The sequence below is a fragment of the Typopeltis vanoorti genome, chromosome 12, assembly GCF_054136105.1.
Source record: "Typopeltis vanoorti isolate ZY-2024b chromosome 12, IOZ_Tvanoo_1.0, whole genome shotgun sequence".
In the NCBI taxonomy this organism is placed as follows: domain Eukaryota; kingdom Metazoa; phylum Arthropoda; class Arachnida; order Uropygi; family Thelyphonidae; genus Typopeltis; species Typopeltis vanoorti.
In genome coordinates this window covers 9,922,029-9,945,761 of record NC_143560.1, presented here as the reverse complement: position 1 = coordinate 9,945,761, position 23,733 = coordinate 9,922,029, and the positions used below count along the sequence as shown (strand labels likewise).

Genomic DNA, 23,733 nt, shown 5'->3' with positions numbered 1-23,733 from the left:
CTGACTCCTCCAGGATGAAATACTCCAATAAAGTGTTCATTGAACAATTCCACTATGTCCTCTGCATCAGTCACTCTATTCCCATTTTTATCCCACAATATCATTCTTCCACAGTCATTTCTCCTCCTACTGGCCACATAGCTCAAAAATTCCCTAGGATTTTCTTGGGATCTTAGTTCCAATCTCCTCTCATATTCCAGTTTCGCTTTCCTTACCACACTAGTCACTCTTCTAGCCTGTGTCTTATATTCGTCACGCATCCTCTCTTCACTTGTCTCCTTATATCTCTTCCATAGCCTCTTTTTCACATGCAATTCCTGTTTAATATTGTTTGTCATCCACTTTACTCCAAATTGCATCCTCTTCTGCACTCGTGGTATACAACTTACCATTGCTGCTAACAAATATTATCTTTCACAATTTCCCACGCACTAACGATATCCCGGCCTTCCAATTCCTCCCTCCATGAAACTTCCCGAAGTTGACGTCTAAGACTATTATAATCACCTGCATTATAATTCCACATACGTTCCCATCTCTTTGAAACTCCTGCAAGTTTATTCATTTTCCAAGTCAACACCATATGGTCACTCTCTTCAACTGGTGGGAGAGATGTCAACTCAGTTATTATCAACTCTTCTGATGCTATAACCAAATCTAAAACTCTTGAACCTCTTGTTCCTTCTGTTACATGTTGCCTAAGACATTTGTCCCTCAAGAATTCTAGAAATTGCATTCCACTATTGCTACATGCATCTTCCTCTCTCCAATTTATACTACTGTAGTTAAAATCTCCCATAACAATCATTCTTCTTGCATTTGCCAAACTTAGCTGTCTAAACATCTCCTGGTCCCCATCCTCCGTGCTCCTGGGTCTGTAGCAACACCCCACTAAATATCCTGTCTTGCCCACCTCTACCTCACACCATATGCTCTCAAAATCATTTGTCTCACCTCCTTCTAAAGCCTCCACTCTTAGAGGACACAGGTCATCACTTATCATAAGCAGTACCCCACCACCACGCTTTCTCCTCCTATCCTGACGAAAAATGCTATACCCAGCGACTTCTATTCCTGTTGTTATATCCCCTTCTGTCAACCACTTCTCAGTGATCCCAATAATTTTTGGCCAGGCTGATGCTATCTGCACCACCAATTCCTCTCCCTTATTCCGGATACTCCTGGCATTAGTATAAAGCATATAAATGCCATTGTTTCTATACCCAGCATTATCCCTTCTAGACTCCACTAGGCTCAGTGTTACTTGACATTGTCTCCCTTCTCCCAAGTATCCATTCCCACAAGAGGCCACCCCTGCTATCATCCTCCCTGGGACACACTGACTCGTTCAGAACAGCAATCTCTCCAGATGCCTACGTCCTTCCTCATTCAAATGTAAACTGTCTCTCGCATACAATTCCTCTCTTTCCTCAAAAGCTCTCCAAGCATCCACATATACCAGTCCTCTCTTGTCACACATTCTTGCTATTATGCCATTCAATATCACCGCTCTTCTGCTCAGCTCATCATTATCATACCTAGGCAACACACACACGCTATTTTTCCTTTCTCTGTCTTCTTCTGTACAGTCTCAAGCAAAAACCTCATATCTCTCGCTGCCTGACTTACATTACCACTCAAGTCATTCATTCCTATCATCACAGTCATCTCATCCACCCTTTCACCTCTCTTAATTGCCATAGCCACCCTTTCTATTGTTCCTCCTGGCAAACACTCCTCACAAGGATGCTTCATTTTAGTCAATAAAAGCCAGATGAGTCTCAATGTTATATTCCTTATGTTTCTCAATGAAAAGTAGCCATCAAAAAGTAACTATAAATTAAATATGCCAAGAAATTATATTCTTGGTTTCATCCTTTATCAAAGTGTGAGCAAACAAAGTTTGCATGCGAAGTCACTTAACGTCAGGGTTGTTTGTATATAGAGGCTAATGACTTCACATCAGTTACCTTAGTATCCCGTAATGCAATGCACATATCCTTACAAACATGTATATAGAAAGGGCCACAAGCCAGACCAGTTTTGACCTATAGTGAGGTCTCATCAGTGGGAGCCTGACCCACAAGTGATGCCAAGGTTGAAGTAATTCAGAAGTCATATTTCCATATATGAATAGGCAAAAAGTGTCACACCTTATTATTAAAATACTCTGGTTTAGAGATGGATGTTGGAAGTTTTTCCACTGGATTATACTATAAATTAAAGAAGCCAAGAAATTATATTCTTGGTTTAATCCGTTATAATTTCTTGGCATCTTTAATTTATAGTATAACCAATTGGAAAAATGTCCAACATCTATCTTTAATCCAGAGTATTTTAAGAATAAGATGTGATGCCTTTTTACTACTCATATATGAAATTATGACTTCTGCATTACTTCTGCCTTGGTTGTAGTATAAGCTGCATAGATTTTTATGTTTCTGACAGAGTTTGTGATGACATTGATACCTGTGACTTCGAGATTAGTGGTTATAGGAATGGCTACAACATGATGGTTGATGTGCTTATTACGCACCATCAAAAACATTGCTGACCACAGATCTGGATGCTATCCTCGGAATTAAACTACTGGTTATTATCGCCGGAGATTTAAATGCAAAACATCATGCCTGGAGCAGTAGGTCTATAAATAGGAATGGCCGCATCCTCTTTAACTACACAAGCTTAAATTGTGCAGCTGTGGCTGGCCCCTCAGTGCCAACTCATCACAGTCTGACTGGCTCATCTGACGTCTTGGATATAGCTGTCCTTCAGAATGTCAACCTACAGTATACCCTGGAATCATTGAATGAATTATCATCAGACCACAATCCTATTCTGCTCCAACTGGGTTATCAGAGGGGACTTCCTCCTTCACCTCACACCTTCATTCCCTGGGAAAAACTATCCAAAATGCTTCCAAACTACATTGATACCGTCCCTCATATTAATTCCAAGGAAGAAATTGATTCTGCAGTCAATAAACTTACTGATCAAATCAACACAGCCATAGCATCTATCACCTCAAATTCATTTGCTTTTAAGCCTAAATACTACCAGATGACATAATGAACTTAATCAGGGAAAAAAATAAAGCAAGAAAATGACCACAATACCAGCGCACCCCAAGACAAAAAATATCTCAACCAAATGAACAATGCAGTAAGAGATGCACTTAAAACCCACAGAAACAAACTATGGGAAGACAAATTAGCCTCCATATCACCTGGTGATCAATTTCTGAGAAACATCAAAAACAAAAACAAATCTCTTCCTCCTCTCAAATCTGACCTGAACATTGTTTACACAGATGCAGAAAAAGCCGAAACTATAGCTAAAAATTTAGAAAAACAGTATAGCCCTTCATACGATAACCTAAATTTCAATCATATTTATAAAATTCACCGCCACGTCAGACATGTGTTAAAATGGCCTGATACCTGTACCAGCCAACTCACACCTACTTCTCCAGCTGAAATTTATGATATTATAAAGAACTTAAAGAATAAAATAAGCTCCAGGGACTGACGGCATATCCAACAAAGTTATTAAACTGCTACCCCAAAAGGCCATCATACATCTTACAACAATAATAAATGCTATGTTCAGGTTTAAGTACTTTCCCTCTGCATGGAAGTTGGAGACATAGTTCCTATATACAAGCCTGGCAAGGATCCTCAACAGCCTCAAAGTTATCATCCCATAAGTCTGATTTCTAATTTGGGCAAAATAGCAGAAAAAGCTATCCTTTCCAGAATTCAACTTTCAGTAAAAAAATTAAACATCCTTCCTTCAGAACAGTTTGGCTTTTGCCAGTTTCACAATACCACCCAACAAATTTATAGACTAATCGAATTCATTACCACAAGTTACAATAGGCACCAATACACTGGAGCAGTTTTTCTTGACTTAGAAAAGGCATTCAACAAATTATGGCACTTTGGACTACTATACAAGTTGATTTTAGCTGGCATTCCATTAGATCTAGTCCAAATTATAAAGTCATTTCTTAGTGGCAGACGAATGCAAGTCAAACTAAATGATATGTTATCTATCCAGTGACGAATCTTGGCAGGAGTGCCTCAAGGGTCCCTACTGGCACCGATACTTTTCATGATTTACATGGCGGACATTCCGCGCAACCCAATGTCATCTATCATTGCCCTATATGCAGATGACACAGCTATACTAACCAGATCTATTAAACTGCACCTTGTCACCAAGAAACTGCAAGAAAATCTGCAGAGATTAGAGCACTGGTTCTCGGAATGGAGATTACAAGTAAATCCTCAGAAGAGTATCGCCATGCTCTTCACTAAAAACTCAATATCTCCCAAAGATGACATCTTCCTATTTAATATCAAGATTCCCTGGAGAGCAGAAGCCAAATATCTGGGTGTACTGCTGGGTAGAAAACTAACCTTCAGTCTCCACATATAAAAGCCTCATGTACAAAAGCATCAAAAATCATTGCACAGCTTTACCCTCTTATCAATAGGAATAGCAAGCTGGATACCAAAATAAAACTGCTCCTTTATCAGTTGATGATTCGACCCATTATTACTTATGCATCCCCAGCCTGGAGCCACACCTCAAGTACAAATATCCTCAAACTACAGAAGAGTGCAAAACAAATGTCTCTGCATGATCTTAAACACACTGTGGTATATCAGAAATGTCCAACTCCACTGGGATACAAATATCCCCTACATCTACTCTTTCCTGCAGTCTTCAGCAGTGAAGTTCTTCTCAGCATCCTCTTCACATCCAAATGAATTAGTACAAAAGCAGCAAATTATGATGAAACAGACTTCTCCAAATATAGGAGACCCAAGGCCATCCTACTTCCAAATGAAGATCTTTGAATCACACCCACTCAGGCAGAGCACTTAGCTCATAAACTTTTTCTTACACAGCAACCTTATCAGATAGCAGGGATTATAAAAGCATTTTGCTTCACCCTTGTAGTTAGCAACGTCTTGTGTCTTGCTTGGTTGTAGTAATGTAGAAGTCATAAAGCCAGAACTTCTGGGTCTGGCTCCCACTGATGAGACCTCAATAAAGGTCAAACTGTGCAATACCCACCACCCATTAGCAATGGGAAGAGAATTTTGATTTTTATGATTAATAAATTAAAATACCATTTATGGATGTTTCTTTCTAATTTTCCATAAATGGTATTTTAATTCATTAATCATAAAAATCAAAATTCTCTTCCCATTGCTAATGGGTGGTGGGTATTGCACAGTTTGACCTTTATTGAGGTCTCATCAGTGGGAGCCAGACCCAGAAGTTCTGGCTTTATGACTTCTGCATTACTACAACCAAGGCTGAAGTAATGCAGAAGTCATAATTTCATATACGAGTAGTAAAAAGGCATCACATCTTATTATTAAAATACTCTGGATTTGAAAACCAGCAATATGCAATCTAGATGCTTTATAATATTGTATTGTGGAAATTTTATTGTTCAGTCAGACGATTTTTTTTTTTTTTTAGAAAAAAGCATTCTAGAAGATATCCAATTTATGACTAGATGGTGTAGACCACCCACATTATGCAATATTCACCAGGAGAAGATAAAATTTTGTCTATTTTTGCTATGAGAGGTTTTTTAAATAGTTTCATCCTCTTAATTCAATGTGGTCTTATAGCAAATTGCAGGGATGACTGGAGAGCAATTCCAGGCAGAGAAGGCCAACTGAAGGCAGTTTACCCAGATGAGCCTAACCACCTGGGTATCAGTCATCTTTGCATTTAGTTTCAATTGGTTTTTTGGTTGTTCAACTATATTATTATTATTATTATTATTATTTAAGCCTCCAAGGAGTCAAAAGACTCATCATGGGAGGTCCCTCCTAAGAAACACAAAGTCTATGATACCACTCCTTAAACTCATTGACCGCTCTCGCTCTCACCACTCTATCAGGCAATGCATTCCATAGTTCAACCACTCTCCATGCAAAGAAACTGCTTCTCACCCTCTTGCTCACAGTTTCCTTTCGTAACTTCCAGGGATGGTCTCTTGTCATCACTCCTTCCCGCTGTTCAACCAAGTGAAAGAACTCCCAGTGTCAACCCTGTAACCACCTCTCAACAGTTTATAAGTCTCGATCATATCACCTCTCCTTCTTCTATCCACCAAACTCTGCAGTCCACATTCCCTCAGCTGATCTTCATAACTAACATTGTACAGTCCTGAAACTGTCTTTATTATCTGCCTTTGTACCCTTTCCACAGTTAATTTATCCCCTTCAGATCCTGGGGGACCAAATCTGAGAACAATAGTCTAAGTGTGGTCTGATCAGGATCTTATACGGTGGAATGATAACTCTTTTATCTCTGCAGGTCAGCGTCCTTCTCATTATTGCAGCAATCCTCAGTGTTACCTTCACCACCTTTGCAATATGTCCATTGAATTTCAGGTTTCTATCAATCATCATCCCCATGAAATTGGTGAAAAAGGAAAACTAATAGCCTTTGGCTATGTGATGATATAAAAGAGGTGAGGCCTTTTCTCTATATCTCATGCTATCTGTCTGTCATTTCTTTCTCCTAATACTATCAGGCTCTCTTGCACCACTATACAAACTTCTCTAGACCTATGATGAGCAACCCTTTATTTTTTCACCTCAATAAAGGTTAAAACCAGTTTGAGTATTGACCCTTCCCATAATGCATGGCATTATAGATATCCGTAAGGATATCTGCTTTGCATTAATGGATACTATGTCAAGTGATGTGAAGAGTTATTAGCTTTTGTATAGGAATCCTTTCCTTCATGCTTACATGGTGATCAGAATACATCTTCAAAAATTATGGAAACAACTATCGTATTTGAGTAAAACATCTGTTTAATATAAACCAAAATTAACACTCATCATTTCAACCATCACCTTGAGGTCATCATCTGGAGTATACACATATATACAAAGAAACATGCTGCACTACAATCTACATGGTATGCTGAAGTTATATTTATTTGTTCAATATTCCCTTCCCCAACAGAATAGAATATTCATATTCTCCCATTCCTGCATTCTGTTCATAACCAACTTTTTCAATACCTTAATTACCACTCCTGAGATAGTGACCAGTCTATCTTGCTCTTGTTCAACTTACTAGAAATGCTGTGAGTGCTAAGACTTAAATAATATGGTCAGAGGCACTACCAATCCTTTTACACTCTCTTATAATTATATAAATGGATATCTTGAATAATTCTACAGTTGCATTCATAATAAACTGCAGTAATTATCTGTGTTCACAAACAAAATCTTCATTTTTCATCCCTAATTATTTAAGCAACTTTTTTAAAAAATTTATTCTCAAACCATTATGACCAAATTTTGTCTTGTTTCAGTGGTGTCATATGGGCAAATGTACATTAATTGGAGAACGATCCGAAGCAATTGACGGTGAATGGGGTGAATGGAGCTCTTGGTCTGAATGTTCAAGAACATGTGGTGCAGGAATTACATATTCTGAGAGGCATTGTGATAATCCTATGTAAGTGCATTTTTTAATACATTGCAGCACTACAGTTTTCTGACATGCAAGTTAATGACTTTTGTTTTTATTACTGATATAGACATCAGTAATATACACATTATAAACATTATATTACACATAATAATAATATACACATTATACACATTATATTACACATAATAATAATATACACATTATACACATTATATTACACATAATAATATACATATTATACACATTATATTACACATAATAATATACATATTATACACATTATATTACACATAATAATATACACATTACACTGCAATGTGTGTGTGTGTGTGTGTGTGTGTGTGTGTGTGTGTGTGTGTGTGTGTGTGTGTGTGTGTGTGTGTGTGTGTGTGTGTGTGTGTGTGTGTGTGTGTTAGAATTTGTAAATTTTATGAAAGTTTTCTTGTTTAGAGATAGTATATTATAGTTGACAAGAAATTTGTATTCTTGTTTGTGAACACAGATGTAATTACTGCAGTTTGTTATGAATACAACTGTGGAATTATTTAAGTTATCCATTTATATAATTATAAGAGAGTGCAAAAGGATTGTGAGTGCCTCTGACCACATTATTTAAGTCTCAGCACTCACAGCATTTCTAGTAAGTTATTATTATTATTATTAAATGGAGTCATGGAGTCAGAAGACTCATCACAGGAGACCCAAACTATCAAAACAATATTTATCATACCTCTTGAACTCATTTACAGACGAAGCACTCACAACTGAGTCAGGCAATGCATTCCATTCATTCACCACTCTCCAAGCAAAAAATCTAGTTCTTCTGCCTTTATTACCAATATACACATTATATTACACATTACACTGCTCTCTCTCTCTCTCTCTGTGTGTGTGTGTGTGTGTGTGTGAATTTATGAAAGTTTATGGAGTGACCAGGGATGACCTCTTGTTCTTCTATCATTATCACACAGCTGAAATATTTCCCTTGCATCAATCTTATAAAAACCTTTAAGTAATTTAAACGTTTCTATCATATCTCCTCTTCTCCGCCTATCAACCAACCTCTAATCCACAAACTCTCAATCTATCAATGTAGAGAGCAATTTTTACACCACTCACCAACTTAGTCACTCTCCTCTGAGCCCTCTCCGCCAATTCCTCATCTCCAAGGAATCCAGGTGACCAGACTTGAGCATAGTAATCCAAAAGTGGAAGTATCAACACCTTATAAAGAGGAATAATAACCTCTTTATCTCTGGATGTTAGTGTGTTCTGTTCTTCAATAACCAAGTAATCCTGTGTGCTATCTTGGACACCTTAGCAATGTGTCCTCTGAACTTCAACTCCCTATCCACTAATACCCCCAAGTCCCTAGCCTCATCAATCTCTTGGAGTACTGTTCCATCAATGTGGTACACCACTGGTAATCTTTTAACCTCAAAATGCATAACTTTACACTTTTCATATTGAACTGACATCCATTACACTTTGCACATTTTGCCAGCTTATTTAAATCGTCCTGCAAACTCTCATCAGTTTGATTTCTTACTGAACAAGAGCAAGAGAGTTCTATTATATCAAGAAGGCTTCATGACAGAGGCAGCAAATTATAGACTGTCATTATCTGGAGTGGCAATTAAGGTATTGAAAAAGTTGGTTATGAACAGAATGCAGGAATGGGAGAATATGAATATTCTATTCTGTTGGGGAAGGGAATGGGAAAGGCTGTATTAGTAATAATTTAGTTGTTTTCTATAATAATGACAGTTGATTTGTATAAGAGAAATGCATGACCATAATGCTGCTGGACTTTGCAAAGGCATTTGAGAGGATACCACTACACGGAAATCTATAATCAAAGCAAATGGAAAAGATGTGAAGCTAGTGGCATTGATAAAATATGGTTAATAGAAAGACATCAGAGAATAGGATGAAGCAGAATGAAGGAAAAGGCAGATAACAACAAGGTAACCACAAAAGATTTACCACAAGGCTCTATTAGACTGCTAATTTAATTTGTATGTTAACAATGCTGGAGGATGGTTTGAGGGAATATCAAGTTGTTTTCTGGTTATGTTCAACTGGGGAGGACAATATTAAATAAAGGTGATAAAGAGGTCCTTCAGGATGATTTAAATAGACTGATGCTATGAGAAAAGGATAGTTATCAATTCATTGTAGCCAAGTGTAATTTCATGTACTAATTCTTTCATAGCTTGGTTGGAAATACCTAGGTTTTACTACTACTTACAACAAAAACATTTATAAGAAATGTTTAACTGAAAATGAATTAGCTGGTTTCACAAGAAAGCAGTTGTTTTTCATATCCCACAAGACAAGGCAAAACTAGCTAGGGGATGCATATGATTTACAGACATATTCAGATAAGGATTATTGTTCTGTTGTAGCATTAATTAGATTTCTTCCCTTAACATTTCTGGCTCAGTTGTCTGTCACAGCCAAACTATTGAACCTGAAATGTTAAGGGAGGATGAAAATGAAGAAGAATGGAATTAACATTTCAGTATTTCAGAGACTAACAATACCTTTGTTATTTTACAAAATCTCTTCATCTCCTTTTCAAATTTCAAAACATTATTCAGCAAGAAGAATGGACTGTGTTTACAAATGATGGAGAGGTACTGAAGAAGGCTGAGGATTATTCTAGGTAAGGAATTCAAATTGAGGGATCACATTGCTTGTGAAGACAATACATCAAAACAATTATCCTGTTGTTCTCACCTTGCTTTTCTCAAAATTAAAAGGGGACAGTAACAGTCAATTTCTTCACCACCTGGAAGCCTATCAATTAATTCAATTTATTAGGTTAATTAGATTAATTAATCCATTTGGATTCATTCTGTCACCCCAAGTTCACAGTAAAGTTTTTCATAGTCTTCACATTTCCAGTGTATTTGTAATTGGATCATCAATTGCATCTTAAATGCTTCATTATGTTGTAGCAAACAGTTTTCCCCTAAATAAATTTAGTTCTTTCTTTCAACATCTTTCTCTAAATCCAGAGTGATTTAATAAAAAAGGTGGCACACCTTTTGACAACTTGTATAGGTAAAGATGACCTTGCCATTTCTTCTGCCTGGTATCTCTACTTCTGGGCCTGGCTCCCACTGAAGAGACCTCAATAAAGGTTGAAACTACTCTGGGTAGTGGCCCTTCCCTTAATGCATAACATTATACATATCTGCAAGGAGATGTGTTTTGCATTATGGGAGATACTGAGATAGGAGTGATGTTAGCTTGGTCCACCTTTGCTATGAGTTGCCTGGTGTTGTACTACCTTACCCCAGTCCTGAAGATATTTTCAGGTGCAAACTTTGTTTGCTCACACTTGGATAAAGGATTAAACTAAATTTATTATAGTCTAACCAAGTGAAAAATAAACTTTCAACAGTTTTCCCCTTTTCATATTTTCTTGCTGATGACAGAATATCTCAAAGCTCTGAACTTTTATACTTCTTTCTTACTTCTTTATTTTAATAACCTTCCCTTACTGCCACTGTTTTGCTGATGATGATGATATCCTCCATTCCTGTTCTCTTCATTTGTGAAACCATGTAGTACTAAAAACATTCCAAGTTATACCTTAAACATGGATTTCCTTGCCATAGTTTATTTTATTGGGAAAAGGATAACCTTGTTAATTTCAATGTCACCAAAATCAAATTTTCTTCTTGGGATTAACAATCCATCTCTAACCTTTTCTGGTACAAACTATCATATCAATATGCTCCCTGAGCATCCAAAAAATTGTCCTTTTCTATAAGAAGCAGCTACTTATCTGTACTACTAATTCTACTAATTCCAAATCTTTTCACCCTGAGAATACTGCCCTGACATTGGGTTGGTACACAAACAACCACTCTAAAACTCTTGATTATATGTAGAAGAGGACTCCTATCCAATTCACATTGTTAATGGGCCCTCTCCCTTCCTATCTCTCTCTCTCTCTCTCTCTTTCTCTCTCTCTCTCTCTCAATCTCTCTCTCTCTCTCTTAAGCACACACGCTAACAACTTTCTCATGGACATTTTGTTTCTGTCTTCTGTTGCTGTTCTAATGTATTGGTTTCCATAATTTCCCCACTTTCTTTTAGGCCTGTTAAAACAATTTCATTAGTGTTTGTCAATATCCACTTGGAGTCCAACTTTAAGCCTCCTAGACCAAGTTCTTATCCTTCAGTTCCATTCCATTTTCTTCAGTCAGCCTGCTTGAACACATGGGTAGCATTTTTCCCCTTTAACTAACAGGCTGGAATATTGAATCTCACTGTAGCATGCATGTTTGCATGACAGATGAATTATTATTATTATTATTATTATTAACATCTGAACCCCATGGAGTCAGAGACTCACTATAGAAGGTAAACACTATAACACATATAGATTATCCAACCAAGCCTTAAACTGATTCAATGCATCTGCATTGACAACACGCTCAGGATGTATTCCACACTCACTAACCACTCTCCTTGGAAAGAACTTACTTCTCACTCCTCTGCTCACACCCTCCTTATACACTTTCCATGGCCTCTTGTTTTACTTCCTTCTCTCTACCATTTTATGAAAATCTCTTCCATGTCAACCTGATAACAATCCCTCACTAACTTATATGTCTCAATCATATCCCCCTCCACTTCTCCTCCTATTCACAGTGCTTTGCAATTTACATTCTCTCAATCTGTCCCCATACTCCCCATTCCAAAGATCACTGACCACCTTTATGAATCTTCCCTGGACCTTTTTAACATATCCTCTTCACCATGAAAACCTGGTGACCAAATATGTGCACAATAATCCATATGAAGCCTGATCCAGGCCTTATATCTTGGCATTATAATCTCTTTATTTCTGCATGTCATGGTTCTTCCCTCTATTTCTATTATCCAATGTGACATCTTCAAAACTGGTGCAATGTGGCCCTGAATTTCACGTCTTTGTTCACCACCACTCTCAGATCTTTCATCTCCTCTACTTCCTTTAAGATTCCCCCAATAAGTGTGTACTTTGCATCTCATTGTTGGTTACCAAATTTCAAAACTTACACTTTGCAACATTGAACTGATTGTTCCGCCTACCTGCCTCTTCATCAATCTATTCAAGTCCTCTTGTAAGATCATAACATCTGCTTGACTCCCCACTTTTGCATCATCTGCAAACAGCCACATATCACTAGTTAAACCCATTCTAATATCATTAACGTACGAATTGAACAACAATGGTCCCAAAACTGACCCCTGTGGCACCACTAGTAACCTTTCTCTTTTGGGATACTGCATCCCCCATATACAACTTCTGATACCTATCTGATGGCCAGCCACCAATTCAACTCAGAAGTCTGTTATCCAGTCCCATCCATTTCAATTTATTTAACAACTTGTTGTGCAGAAGTCTATCAAAACTTTTGCAAAATCTAAGTATAAAAATGTATATGCATCTCTCTTAGTCCAAAACATTTGTCATCTTGTTATAGTACATAAGTTAGTAAAACATGATATCCATTTAACAAACCCATAATACTGCTGTTATCAACCCATTTCTGTATCCTAGCTCTCAGCAATCTCTCTCTCTCTCTCTCACTCTCAAGTACCTTCACTACAATTCCAGATATACAGATTGGAATTGTAGTGAATGAATAATAAAGCCATGGCTACCTATAATTATTAGCCATGGCTTTATTATTCAAGTCTATTCAAATCTTCCTGAAGAGAATTAATATCAGCAATGTTACTTATAATTCTTCTTAACTTTGCAATATCAGCAAATAACTGAAGATCCCCAGTCAGTCCACATGATATATCATTTTCAAACAAGTTAAACAGCAGGGGCCCAAGAACAGAACCCTGGGGCATGCCACTGCTTACCCTCCTTTTTTGAGACACTGCTTCATCATACACAAAATGCTGGTATTGTTCAGAGAGCCAATTTCTGATCCATCTAGCCAATATACTATCTATTCCCATCCTCTGCAGCTTGTACACTAATTTATCATGTGGTAATCTATTAAATGCTTTTGCAAAGTCTAAGAATATCACTGTATATGATTCTCCCTTATCTATCATACTTGTCATCTTATCATAAAATGCAAGTAAATTACTAAAACAGAACATACCCTTTACAAATCCATGCTGACCATCATAAAAAATGCCATATCCATCAACTCAATCCTGTATTCTACTCCTTACCATCTCTCCAACACCTTGACCACAACTGCAATTATACAGACTGGCCTATAGTTAGAGACTTATGTGTTAGAACCATGCTTGTGGAGTGGTACAAGCATGCTATTTTGCCTTCTTGCCATGACTTAGGAACCCTACCCACTGCAAGATTTTCATTAAATAACCAGGTCAGGGGCATAGCTAACTGTTGTATGCACATTCTTTAAGAATATGTGGGATATGTCATCCATTCCCTCAGCCTTATTCACATCTAACCCAACCAACATCTGATACACTTCTGTTTCTTTCACTTCCAATTCTCTTAATACTTGCCTCTTTTCTATATATTCCACCACATTATTTACACCAGTATGATATATGCTGATAAAGTGCTTGTTCAATAATTCCACTATATCCTTTGCAGCTGTTAGTCTGCTGCCATGACTATCCACCAATGCTAATTGTGGATACATCATCCATTGCTTTTGTCAGATACTGCCTTGTGAGTTTCCATGCATTGTCATCATCTTTCCACTCATCTCATGTACTCAGTGTACTGATGCTGGCTGACTACAGAGCCCCCTATAATCACCTGCTTTATACTTACACATGTATCCATTTTTGGCAGTGACCTTTTCTTGTTTCATCACTTCCCAAACAAGTAACTCATGATCACTTTTACCAACTGCTGGCAATCTCAGCACTTCATTAAGAACTACATCTAATGAAGTTATCACCAAATCCAAAACATTAAAGCATTTATTTGCTTCAGTCACATGCTGCTTAAGATACTTATCTCTCAGAAATTCCACAAACTCACTCTCCTTATTCCCATACATTATCTCCTCCTTCCAGTCTATATTCTTGTAATTAAAGTCTCCCATCAGGATCACCTTCTTTTTTACATGCCAGCTAATTTGCCTGAACATTTCACAATCGGTATTCTCTACTTTCCCTGGCCTGTAACAGCATTCTTTCAGATATACTGACCTGTTTATTTCAAATTTCACACCACACAGATTCAAAATCTGTGCATGCACTATCAACTTCCACACTTTGCAGCAATTCCTCTGCAGTGATTAACAGCACTCTCCCTCCTCTTTTCATATTTCTATCCTTCCGGAAAATTATATATCCTTCTAGTTCTATTCCACATCACATCCACCTCAGACAACCAAATTTCACTTATTCTAATTATTTTTGGGCATATCATCTCAATCAATTATCACCACCTTTATGCAGTGGAACAGTTTTATCTTCTTCCCACTCCCTTGGAACCTGTGCTTTGTTAAGACTTATTAAATGGTTATGCCAATGCTACTGCCAATTACTTGGAATATTCCCTTATGAAGCATGATGATATATCATCAAATCCTATCACCTTATTGACTTCAAGCTTATTTATTTCCTCATATACCTCCTGCTCACCCACAATTAAGCTATCCTCTCCTATGTCCTCTGCACTTAAGTTTCTCATGATTTCACCCTGATGAGGATGAAACACCCTTGTAAATTGATCACTGAATACTCCACAATTTCCATTCTATCATTTTCATCCATTACTGTCATTTGTAACATAATCATTCTTCCTTCTGTTGATTTCATTGTTTGATATGAACTATATATTATCTATACCTATGTTTGTGGGATTCATCATCTGTGCTTATTGGTGGCTAGAAGTGGATTGGGAAAAAAAAGTTTCATGTTTAGTTCTTCTGCAGTTTCTTGATCTGTACCAAAATTTATCATGGTAATATAGCACTATTTGTTATAATCTTTTGGGTTTGTAATTATTATGAAAAAAAACAAAAAAAACTGTCCTCTAAATATAGTATTTATGATATAATGTTCTGCAAAGACTACACATCCAACTCACAAAAAAATCAATAGGTTCCTTGGAGCCACTCCTTGGAACTACTCCTTGGAGCTACTCCCCCCCCCCCCTTATGACCCTCCATCCTTCCACAGAGCAGCAGCAATGTAGTAATATGTTATTGTTATAGGAAACCTTAACTGACTACAGAGTTGTGATAAGTTAGGGTTTCCGTCAGGATTTGGTCTCCTGGCTTTAGTAGCAATATGGAAATCCTAGAAAAATCTGTAAAGATGAGTAATCAAGTTAATTTTGGGGCTGTAGAATGCAAGTTTGAGGAAGAACAGGAGTATAAATTGCTGGGTCTGGTAAATAAGAGAAGAGGTAACATGATCATAAATGTGTACGTTATTGACTATCAACATAAAAAGCCTGAATGGCAAAGAAATGGAGCTAGCTAAAGAATTAAATAAGTACCAGATCGACATAATAGGGGTGACAAACAAAAAAAGACAAAAACTGGTGAGATCTTTCTGATCAATAAATACAAAATGTTATATTCAGGCAATGATAATGAAAGAAAAGGAGGAGTAGCCATAGTATTCAACATTAAATATGAAGCTAATCTTCTTGAATGGCAGGCAGTTTCAAGTAGAGTGATGTGGGCAAATATGAGAATGGGAAACTAGACAATGAGACTTATTTGTGCCTATAGTCCCACAGAAGGATCTACTAAGGTAGAAGTGGAGGAATTTCTTGAGGCTTTAGAGAAAGCAACTGACACAATGAAAAAGGAAAAGTTGGTCTTTGTTGGGGATCTAGCTAGAAGAGTAGGAAATGATTGTCAGACATACAAAACTATTGGGAAAATTTGGAGAAAAGAGCAAAGCTAATAATAATGGCAAATACCTGTTGGACTTCTGCTCAGGACATGAACTGGTTATTACTAACACAATGTTCCAACATAAAAATGTGCAAAAATTCACATGGAGAGAAGAGGCAGGAATAAGAAAAGTCTCATTGACTATGTTATTGTTGATAGTTATTATTATTATTATTATTATTATTCAGGCCTCCAAGGAGTCAAAAGACTCATCGAGGGAGGTCCTTCCTAAGACATAAAGTCTGTCAAGACTCATCGAGGGGAGGTCCCCCCCTGAGAAACACAAAGTCTATCATACCACTCTTTAAACTCACTGACCGTTCTCGCTCCCACCACTCCATCAGGCAATTCATTCCACGGCTCAACCACCCTCCACACAAAGAAACCACTCCTTACCCTCTTGCTCACAGTTTCCTTTCGTAACTTCCAGGGATGGCCTCTTGTCATCACTCCTTCCCGCTGTTCAACCAAGCGAAAGAACTCCGCAGTGTCAACCCTGTAACCACCTCTCAACAGTTTAAAAGTCTCAATCATATCACCTCTCCTTCTTCTATCCTCCAAACTCTGCAGTCCACATTCTCTCAGCCGATCCTCATAACTATCCTTGTACAGTCCTGAAACCATCTTTGTCATCCATCTTTGTATCCTTTCCACAGTTAATTTATCCCCTTCAAATCCTCGGGACCAAATCTGAGAACAATAGTCCAAGTGTGGTCTGATCAGAGACTTATACAATGGAATGATAACCCTCTTATCTCTGCAGGTCAGTGTCCTTCTCATAATAGCAGCAATCCTCTGTGTTACCTTCACCACCTTTGCAATATGTCCCCTAAACTTCAGGTTTCTATCAATCATCAACCCCAGATCTCTTGTCTCCCCTACTTCCTCCAGTATAACTCCTCCCGTAGAGTGTTTTATGTTTTCTCCCTTGTGCAGGACACCAGAGTGTATAGAGGATGTGAAATTGGAAGTGATCACTATTTAGTCTTGAGCAGGATAAAATCGAATTTCATATTCAATTCAAGAGTTTGAGAACAGGAACCAAACCTTGGAGATTCAGCAAATCCTAAAGAAAAGATTGATTGATTCAGCCAGAGAGTCATATGGTGAGCTTGTCTGCAAGGATAGAAAAATCAGAACTCCATGATGGACACAGGAAGTTAAAGAGGCAGTGAAGGAAAAGAAGAAAGCATATCAAAAGTTCCTGGAAAATAAGTCAGCTTGTGCTCTTAGAGAATACAGAGACAAATGTAAAAAAGCTAAAAAAAAGATTATGGGAAGACTTTGGTAAGAACATTGAAAATAAATATCAAGAATGGGGCAAGATTTATTATGGAGGTTGTTGAAGAAGCTCAGAAATGGAGGAAAGAGTGTTGTCAAAGGAATTAGAGATGATACAGGTGACATGAAAACTGAACATAAAGATATCCTTGAAGTATGGAGTAATTACTTCGAAAAATTGCTAAACGACAATCAGAGACAGCACAGTAGTAAAAAACAGTAACCAGGCATGCAATCAGGAATACATATCCATACCTGAAGTAGAAAAAGCCATCAAAAGCCTGAAATGTGGAAAGGATGATATTCAACCAGAAATGCTCCAATATGGAGGTATAAAAGTCTTACAATGGCTGCACTGCATAATTCAGAAGGCCTGGACAGAGGGACAAATTCCAGATGATTGGAGTAGAGCTCTCATAGTACTCATACATAAAATGGGAAATAAAACTGAATGTGAGAATTACAGAGATATTTCTCTACTGAGTGTTCCTTTTAAGATTTATGATTTATTAATTTTAAGATTAATAAATATTAAAGATTTATTTAAGATTTATATACTTGAGAAACGTAATTCTTGTAGATATAACTTGTAGATGGAAGAAAAGGTTGGTGAAGAACAAGTTGAATTCAGGCAAAATAGGCTGTCAGGATCAGATCTTCACTTTATGACAGATAGTTGAGAAATCATGGGAATATAACAAAGATCTGTATAGGATATTAGGAAAGAAATTGACATTGTCTGCATCCAGGAGTGCGTTAGCCGAGCTAATCTCAGGTGGTATGGTCACTTAAACAGAATGGGTCACTGAAACAGAAAGATTAGCAAAACAAGTGTTCTCTGGCAGGTTGGCAGGAATAAGATCCAGAGGAAGACCAAGATATAGGTGGATTGATATGGTAAAAAGTTGCTTAGAAGACAGAAATATAAGATCTGACAATGTCAGAGTCTTGACAGGTAACAGACTGATTTGGAGGAAAATTGTAGATAGTTAGTTAGTAATGATGTAAATTTTTCATTTAGTACTATCATATCCTGTACACCCCTTGAGGGTACCTGGCAGGAATTTGATGATGGAGATTATATATTATAATATGATGTTAAGGAGATTGCAGAAAATGGTAATAAGCTGAATTTTATGTACACCCTCTGTCCAAATAGAAACTGAACTTTTCGAAAATAGAAGAAACTATTGGCGCCACCTGTTGTATCTTTTTGTTGTCAAAAGCGGCAACCTTCATTAGCATTGTATCAACTGTTTATGATATTTGTTTCATTAGAAGCTGAGTTATAGTGCCAAGAGCGACAGTGTGTTTTGAAGAACGGTTGGAAAACGAGTTTCTGTGATTGACTTTTGTGTTAAACTTAGTAAAAGTTTTACCAAAGCGCATCAAATGCTTCAAAAAGCATACAGTGATGAATGCTTATCCCATACTTAAGTTTACAAGTGGTTTAAGCAATGTCAAAGTGGTTGTGAGACGCTTGAAGATGACAAAAAGCTAGCCATCCAAAAACCGGAACTGAACGAAGTTAACATCCAAAAAGTGCGTGATTTCATCAAAGAAAACCCAAAATCGTATGTGAGATTGATTGAAGATGAATTGGGGATTCCAAAATCAACTGTACACAACATTTTGAGTGGGAGTTTGGGACTTCGTAAATTGAATTTGCAATTTGTTCCCCACAAGTTGACCGATGACCAAAAAATTTATCGAATTGAACACTACAAGGACCTGATTAAAACTGCTCGTAAGGACTCAAACTTCCTTGAAATGATCGTTATTGGTGACGAAAGTGGTGTTTTGAGTATGAGCCTGAAACAAAGTGCCAGAGTGCTGAGTGAAGACCACCAGAAGAGGGGCATCCGAAAAAAAAGACACTTGGAGAAGTCCAAAATAAAGACAATGCTGATTTGTTTATGCGATTCCAAGGGCATTATCCACAAAGAATTCATTCTGCCTGGCCAAACAGTCACTAGTGAGTTTTATCTTGAAGTGATTGATAGCGAGAATTCGTCTCGTATGGCATGAATATTGTGATGCAGGCAGCTGGTAAAATAATGCTAATAAATCTCATCATTCGAACATTGTGAGACAGTTTGTGAGCAAAAACCAAGTTTGTGTTGGATTACTCATCGTATTCACCTGATTTAGCATCGTGTGACCTCTTTCTCTTCCCTGACTTCAAATGCCAATGAAAGGAAAGCGATACGACACCACTGAAAATGTTCAAGTGGCAGTAACCACGACCTCAACAGTATCCAAAAAAGCCAATATAAAAAACTCGTTTAATGAATTAATTGACCATGCCAAACACTGTATCGAAGCTGAGGGAGTGTATATTGATTGAAATAAATCATTTAAATAATTATAATTGGCCTGTGTTTTATTTTCTGTCAAAAGTTTGGTTTATTTTTGGACAGAGGGTGATATACTTGCTGATTTTTATAGAGTAGTTCTGCAGTATGCTTGAGCTATTATTAATTATTAAAATGACTTCCATTAATTAATATCAGTATTGTTTTTATAACAATCTCTCACTGAAAAAATTTTAAATGATAATTTAAGGCCTGCTCGAGGTGGAAGATTCTGTATTGGTGAAAGAAAAAAGTACAGAGTATGCAATACAGAGGTATGTATACATATTAAGTTATAAAAGGAATACAGTCCAACTCTCACTATCGCAAATACTGTTATAACAAATTTGCTCATTAACAAACTACTGGCAAACACTTATTGAAATCCAATTGGCATGATACTGTTATAAAAATTCTATAACGTTCGTGCTACATGATAATATATGAAAAATTCACTATAGCAACTATTCACTATAGCGAACTATTCTGGTGATCCTTACTTGTTTGCCATACTGAGAGTAATCTATATCATTTACATATATGATATCAGTCTGGACTATACATACATACTTAATCTTGGCTTTATCCAGTTTCATTTTCTACTAATGTTAAGAAAAAAACAAAGGGAGAATATATATATATATATATATATATATATATTCTCCCTTTACAGTGAGCCCACAGTTCAGAGAACCATGGCTGGAAGAGTGCCAAAAAGAGTCAATTCATGTTCAAGGGGAGAAAGGATTAAGGGATGTACGATTTTTCACCAACATGCAAAATCATGTCTTTCTTGTCTGTTGCTGTACTAGCTTGATTTTTGTTGTCACTTTATTTTGCACAGATTTTTTTTTTTTTTCATATTTATTTGTATGATGGTTCCAGTACTGTCAACAAGTTCTGGTGTTAAACCTTTCAGTAGCACTTGCAAAAAAATATTGCATAATGTGCTGACATTCTGTGAAAAAGAATCATTAAAAGGCAGTCTCCTTGTCCCAATTTTTCAGGCTACAAAACATGCAAGTGAAATTGTGCACATATCGGAGTCGACTGACTGTTAAAAGAATTTGTAGGGAATCAAAAGGTGAAGATATAAGGTGATTGTCTGTGGAAATCTACTGCCGACCAGAGGCGGTAGATGGCGATGGTAAAGTTATGGTCAGTTGGTGATTGAATGGTGGAGATGGAGTTGTAGAGCAAGTGCCCTCCCTGGAGGTGTCAAATACTACTACTACTACTTAGCCTGATGGAGCCTTGGTTTTCTCAGTTTATAGAAAACCCACCCATACAGGCAGATACATTCACAAACAATCCCCCCCCTCACAACAATATGGAGTGGTGAAAACACTATACAACAGGGCTAAACTAATCTGCTCTAACGACATGGCCCTAAACACTGAACTAAATCACATCCTCAACACTTTCTCAGCCAATGGCTACTCCCCCCAAAAAATCCAAAAAATATTAAAACTTACAAACCACAGTCCCCCCCCCCTACAACAAAGATTACTCTAAATCCATCACCATTCCCTACATCCGAGGCACCTCAGAAAAAATTACCAAAATCTTAAAAAAACATGACCTGACCTCCTATTACAGGCCATACAGAAAATTGGCATCCCTTATCCGCTCCATTAAAGACCAACCACTTCTCCTAGACCTACCTGGTGTATACCAGGTCCCTTGTAGCTGTAAACTGTCTTACTTTGGCCAAACAGGCCGGACAGCGAATGTCAGAATTTCGGAACATAAGGACTACATCCGTTTTCACAAGTACAGCCATTCTGGTCTTGCAGACCATGCTCTGGATACACACCACAGAATATGGTGGAAGAAAGTTACAACAATACACCGTAGTGTTAAATTGTGAATGAAACTATGTTGTGTAATTTATTTTTTTTCATTCACATTTAACATTGCTTATTATATATTAATCATGATTTGTATAAAAAATTACTTATTATTCCTTAATTAAGGATTACTATTTAATTATTTATTCTAAACTTAACCTACTATTAATTTATTAAATAATAATATGTGTAGAAATTTATAATAACTGAAATATATATATGATGTAACGAAAAGTATTATTATAAATAATTGTATACGTAATAAAAGAGCGCTGATTAAGTAGCTCAAATATTCTGTTTATTCTTATTTGTGAAAATTTAACGTTATGTAATCACTTATGTAAGAGTAGAGCGTTGTGTTACATTAGCGAAATGTTTATGTTCATGTGTTGTCATGGAGACGCATGAAACAAACAAGCACGAGTCGAATACAGCGTGACCTTTGGACTAAAAGGGTTGGAAAAGAAGAGAAGATTATTAATTAGAGAGAAGGGAGGAAGTTTTTGCGGAGCGGGAAGGAAAGTAGGATACAAGCAAAAGAAGTGAAGGAAAGATTATAAGTTCTTTAGGGCAGAAATTCATGAGAATAGTGTTTAGAAGTGATCCAAAACATAGTGAATCATATACTTAGCTGCAAGTGAAATCAGCTGTGGTTATAGAGGAAAATTGATGTCGTAATCGGATAAATAAAGACCTGGACATTCAATGGGAAATTCTGATTAGTTCCAGTTAATCTTGGATTACATCTTAATTCTGTGTTGCCCTGAGAAGAATTATAATGAATTTATCTAGTTGCAGAAAAGTAAACAAGGAAGGATATCAGTACCATATTGCTGTTGTTTAGAGTAATGAAGCGCGATTAACAATAGTTCAGTTAAATCGTTGGAGAATCTTTATTAATGTGTTCCGCTAACGTAAATAAGTTAATTCATAAGTGTGCTCGCAATAAATTGATGTATTGAAGATTGTATCTGGTAAGAGTAGTCATACTTGTTTGTTTATTCTAACGTTAACATATCTTCGAAGTTTAAAGTCCGAAATAAGACTGCTTGGAATATTGTCTACCTTGGAATATTAGTGCTTCCTGTGAATTTTAAACATTAAATACAGCTGATAGATATTTGGAGACTGTTTAAATAAGAAGTTTCGTTTTATTAACTTGAGTTAGGAAAACTTGTAATTTTGAAGCTGTGAATTGTATGTTAAAGTTTAGAACATTGAATTGGAATGAATGACTTAGCAAGATGTATTAAGTTATTTGTATTGTTACATTTAAAAGTAGAATTCTTGTATTTGTTATATATCATATATTAAATATTTTATTTTGTTAATCTAAATATTGTGTTTGCCTGAATTCCTTCTTATTGCACCGTTCATAAAAAATTCGAATCTTGCGGATGCCCCAAGTGGAATAGTAAATAATTCGGCCTAATGAGAAGACTGCTAACTTAATTAAGAATTGATCCTACTATATTATATAGACTAATCTAAAAATAGGGTGGCGCAGTATAATTATAAATTTCTCTATTTTTTGGATCAGTGATCAATTTGCGATTAAGTGTTATATTGATAAGAGTGACTTGAACCAAGATGGCGGATTTAGAACATAACATGAAAATAGAACGTCACGACAGTAGCAAATACAAATTCGAAACACTATTTATGGAATCAGCCTCAGCCCTAAGAAACTCCCCAAATCTCAACAAATTTGGTTGTATGCGACTGCCCCAAATTTGGGAGGCATATATCAGCAGACCTTCAGCCCAACGGCCAAGAACACCTACTTAGCCCACTAGAGGGCACCATCAGGACTTCTAGGAGAACGATAGCTTCATACCTTCATTCTCAGATACTGTGTTGTAGTGCCTGTGTGCATGTGCCTTTTTGTAA

At 36.8% G+C, this 23,733-nt stretch overlaps 1 protein-coding gene across 1 annotated transcript in view; it reads left to right on the top strand.

Moving 5' to 3' along the window:
* LOC150100575 (A disintegrin and metalloproteinase with thrombospondin motifs 6-like) overlaps positions 1-23,733 on the top strand; it is a 563,262-nt gene that overhangs the window by 250,646 nt on the left and 288,883 nt on the right. The window contains exons 11-12 of the mRNA XM_090402125.1: positions 7,364-7,509; positions 20,205-20,268. Of these exons, the coding sequence (XP_090258251.1) occupies positions 7,364-7,509; positions 20,205-20,268 (210 nt within the window). The remainder of the gene's footprint in view (positions 1-7,363; positions 7,510-20,204; positions 20,269-23,733) is intronic.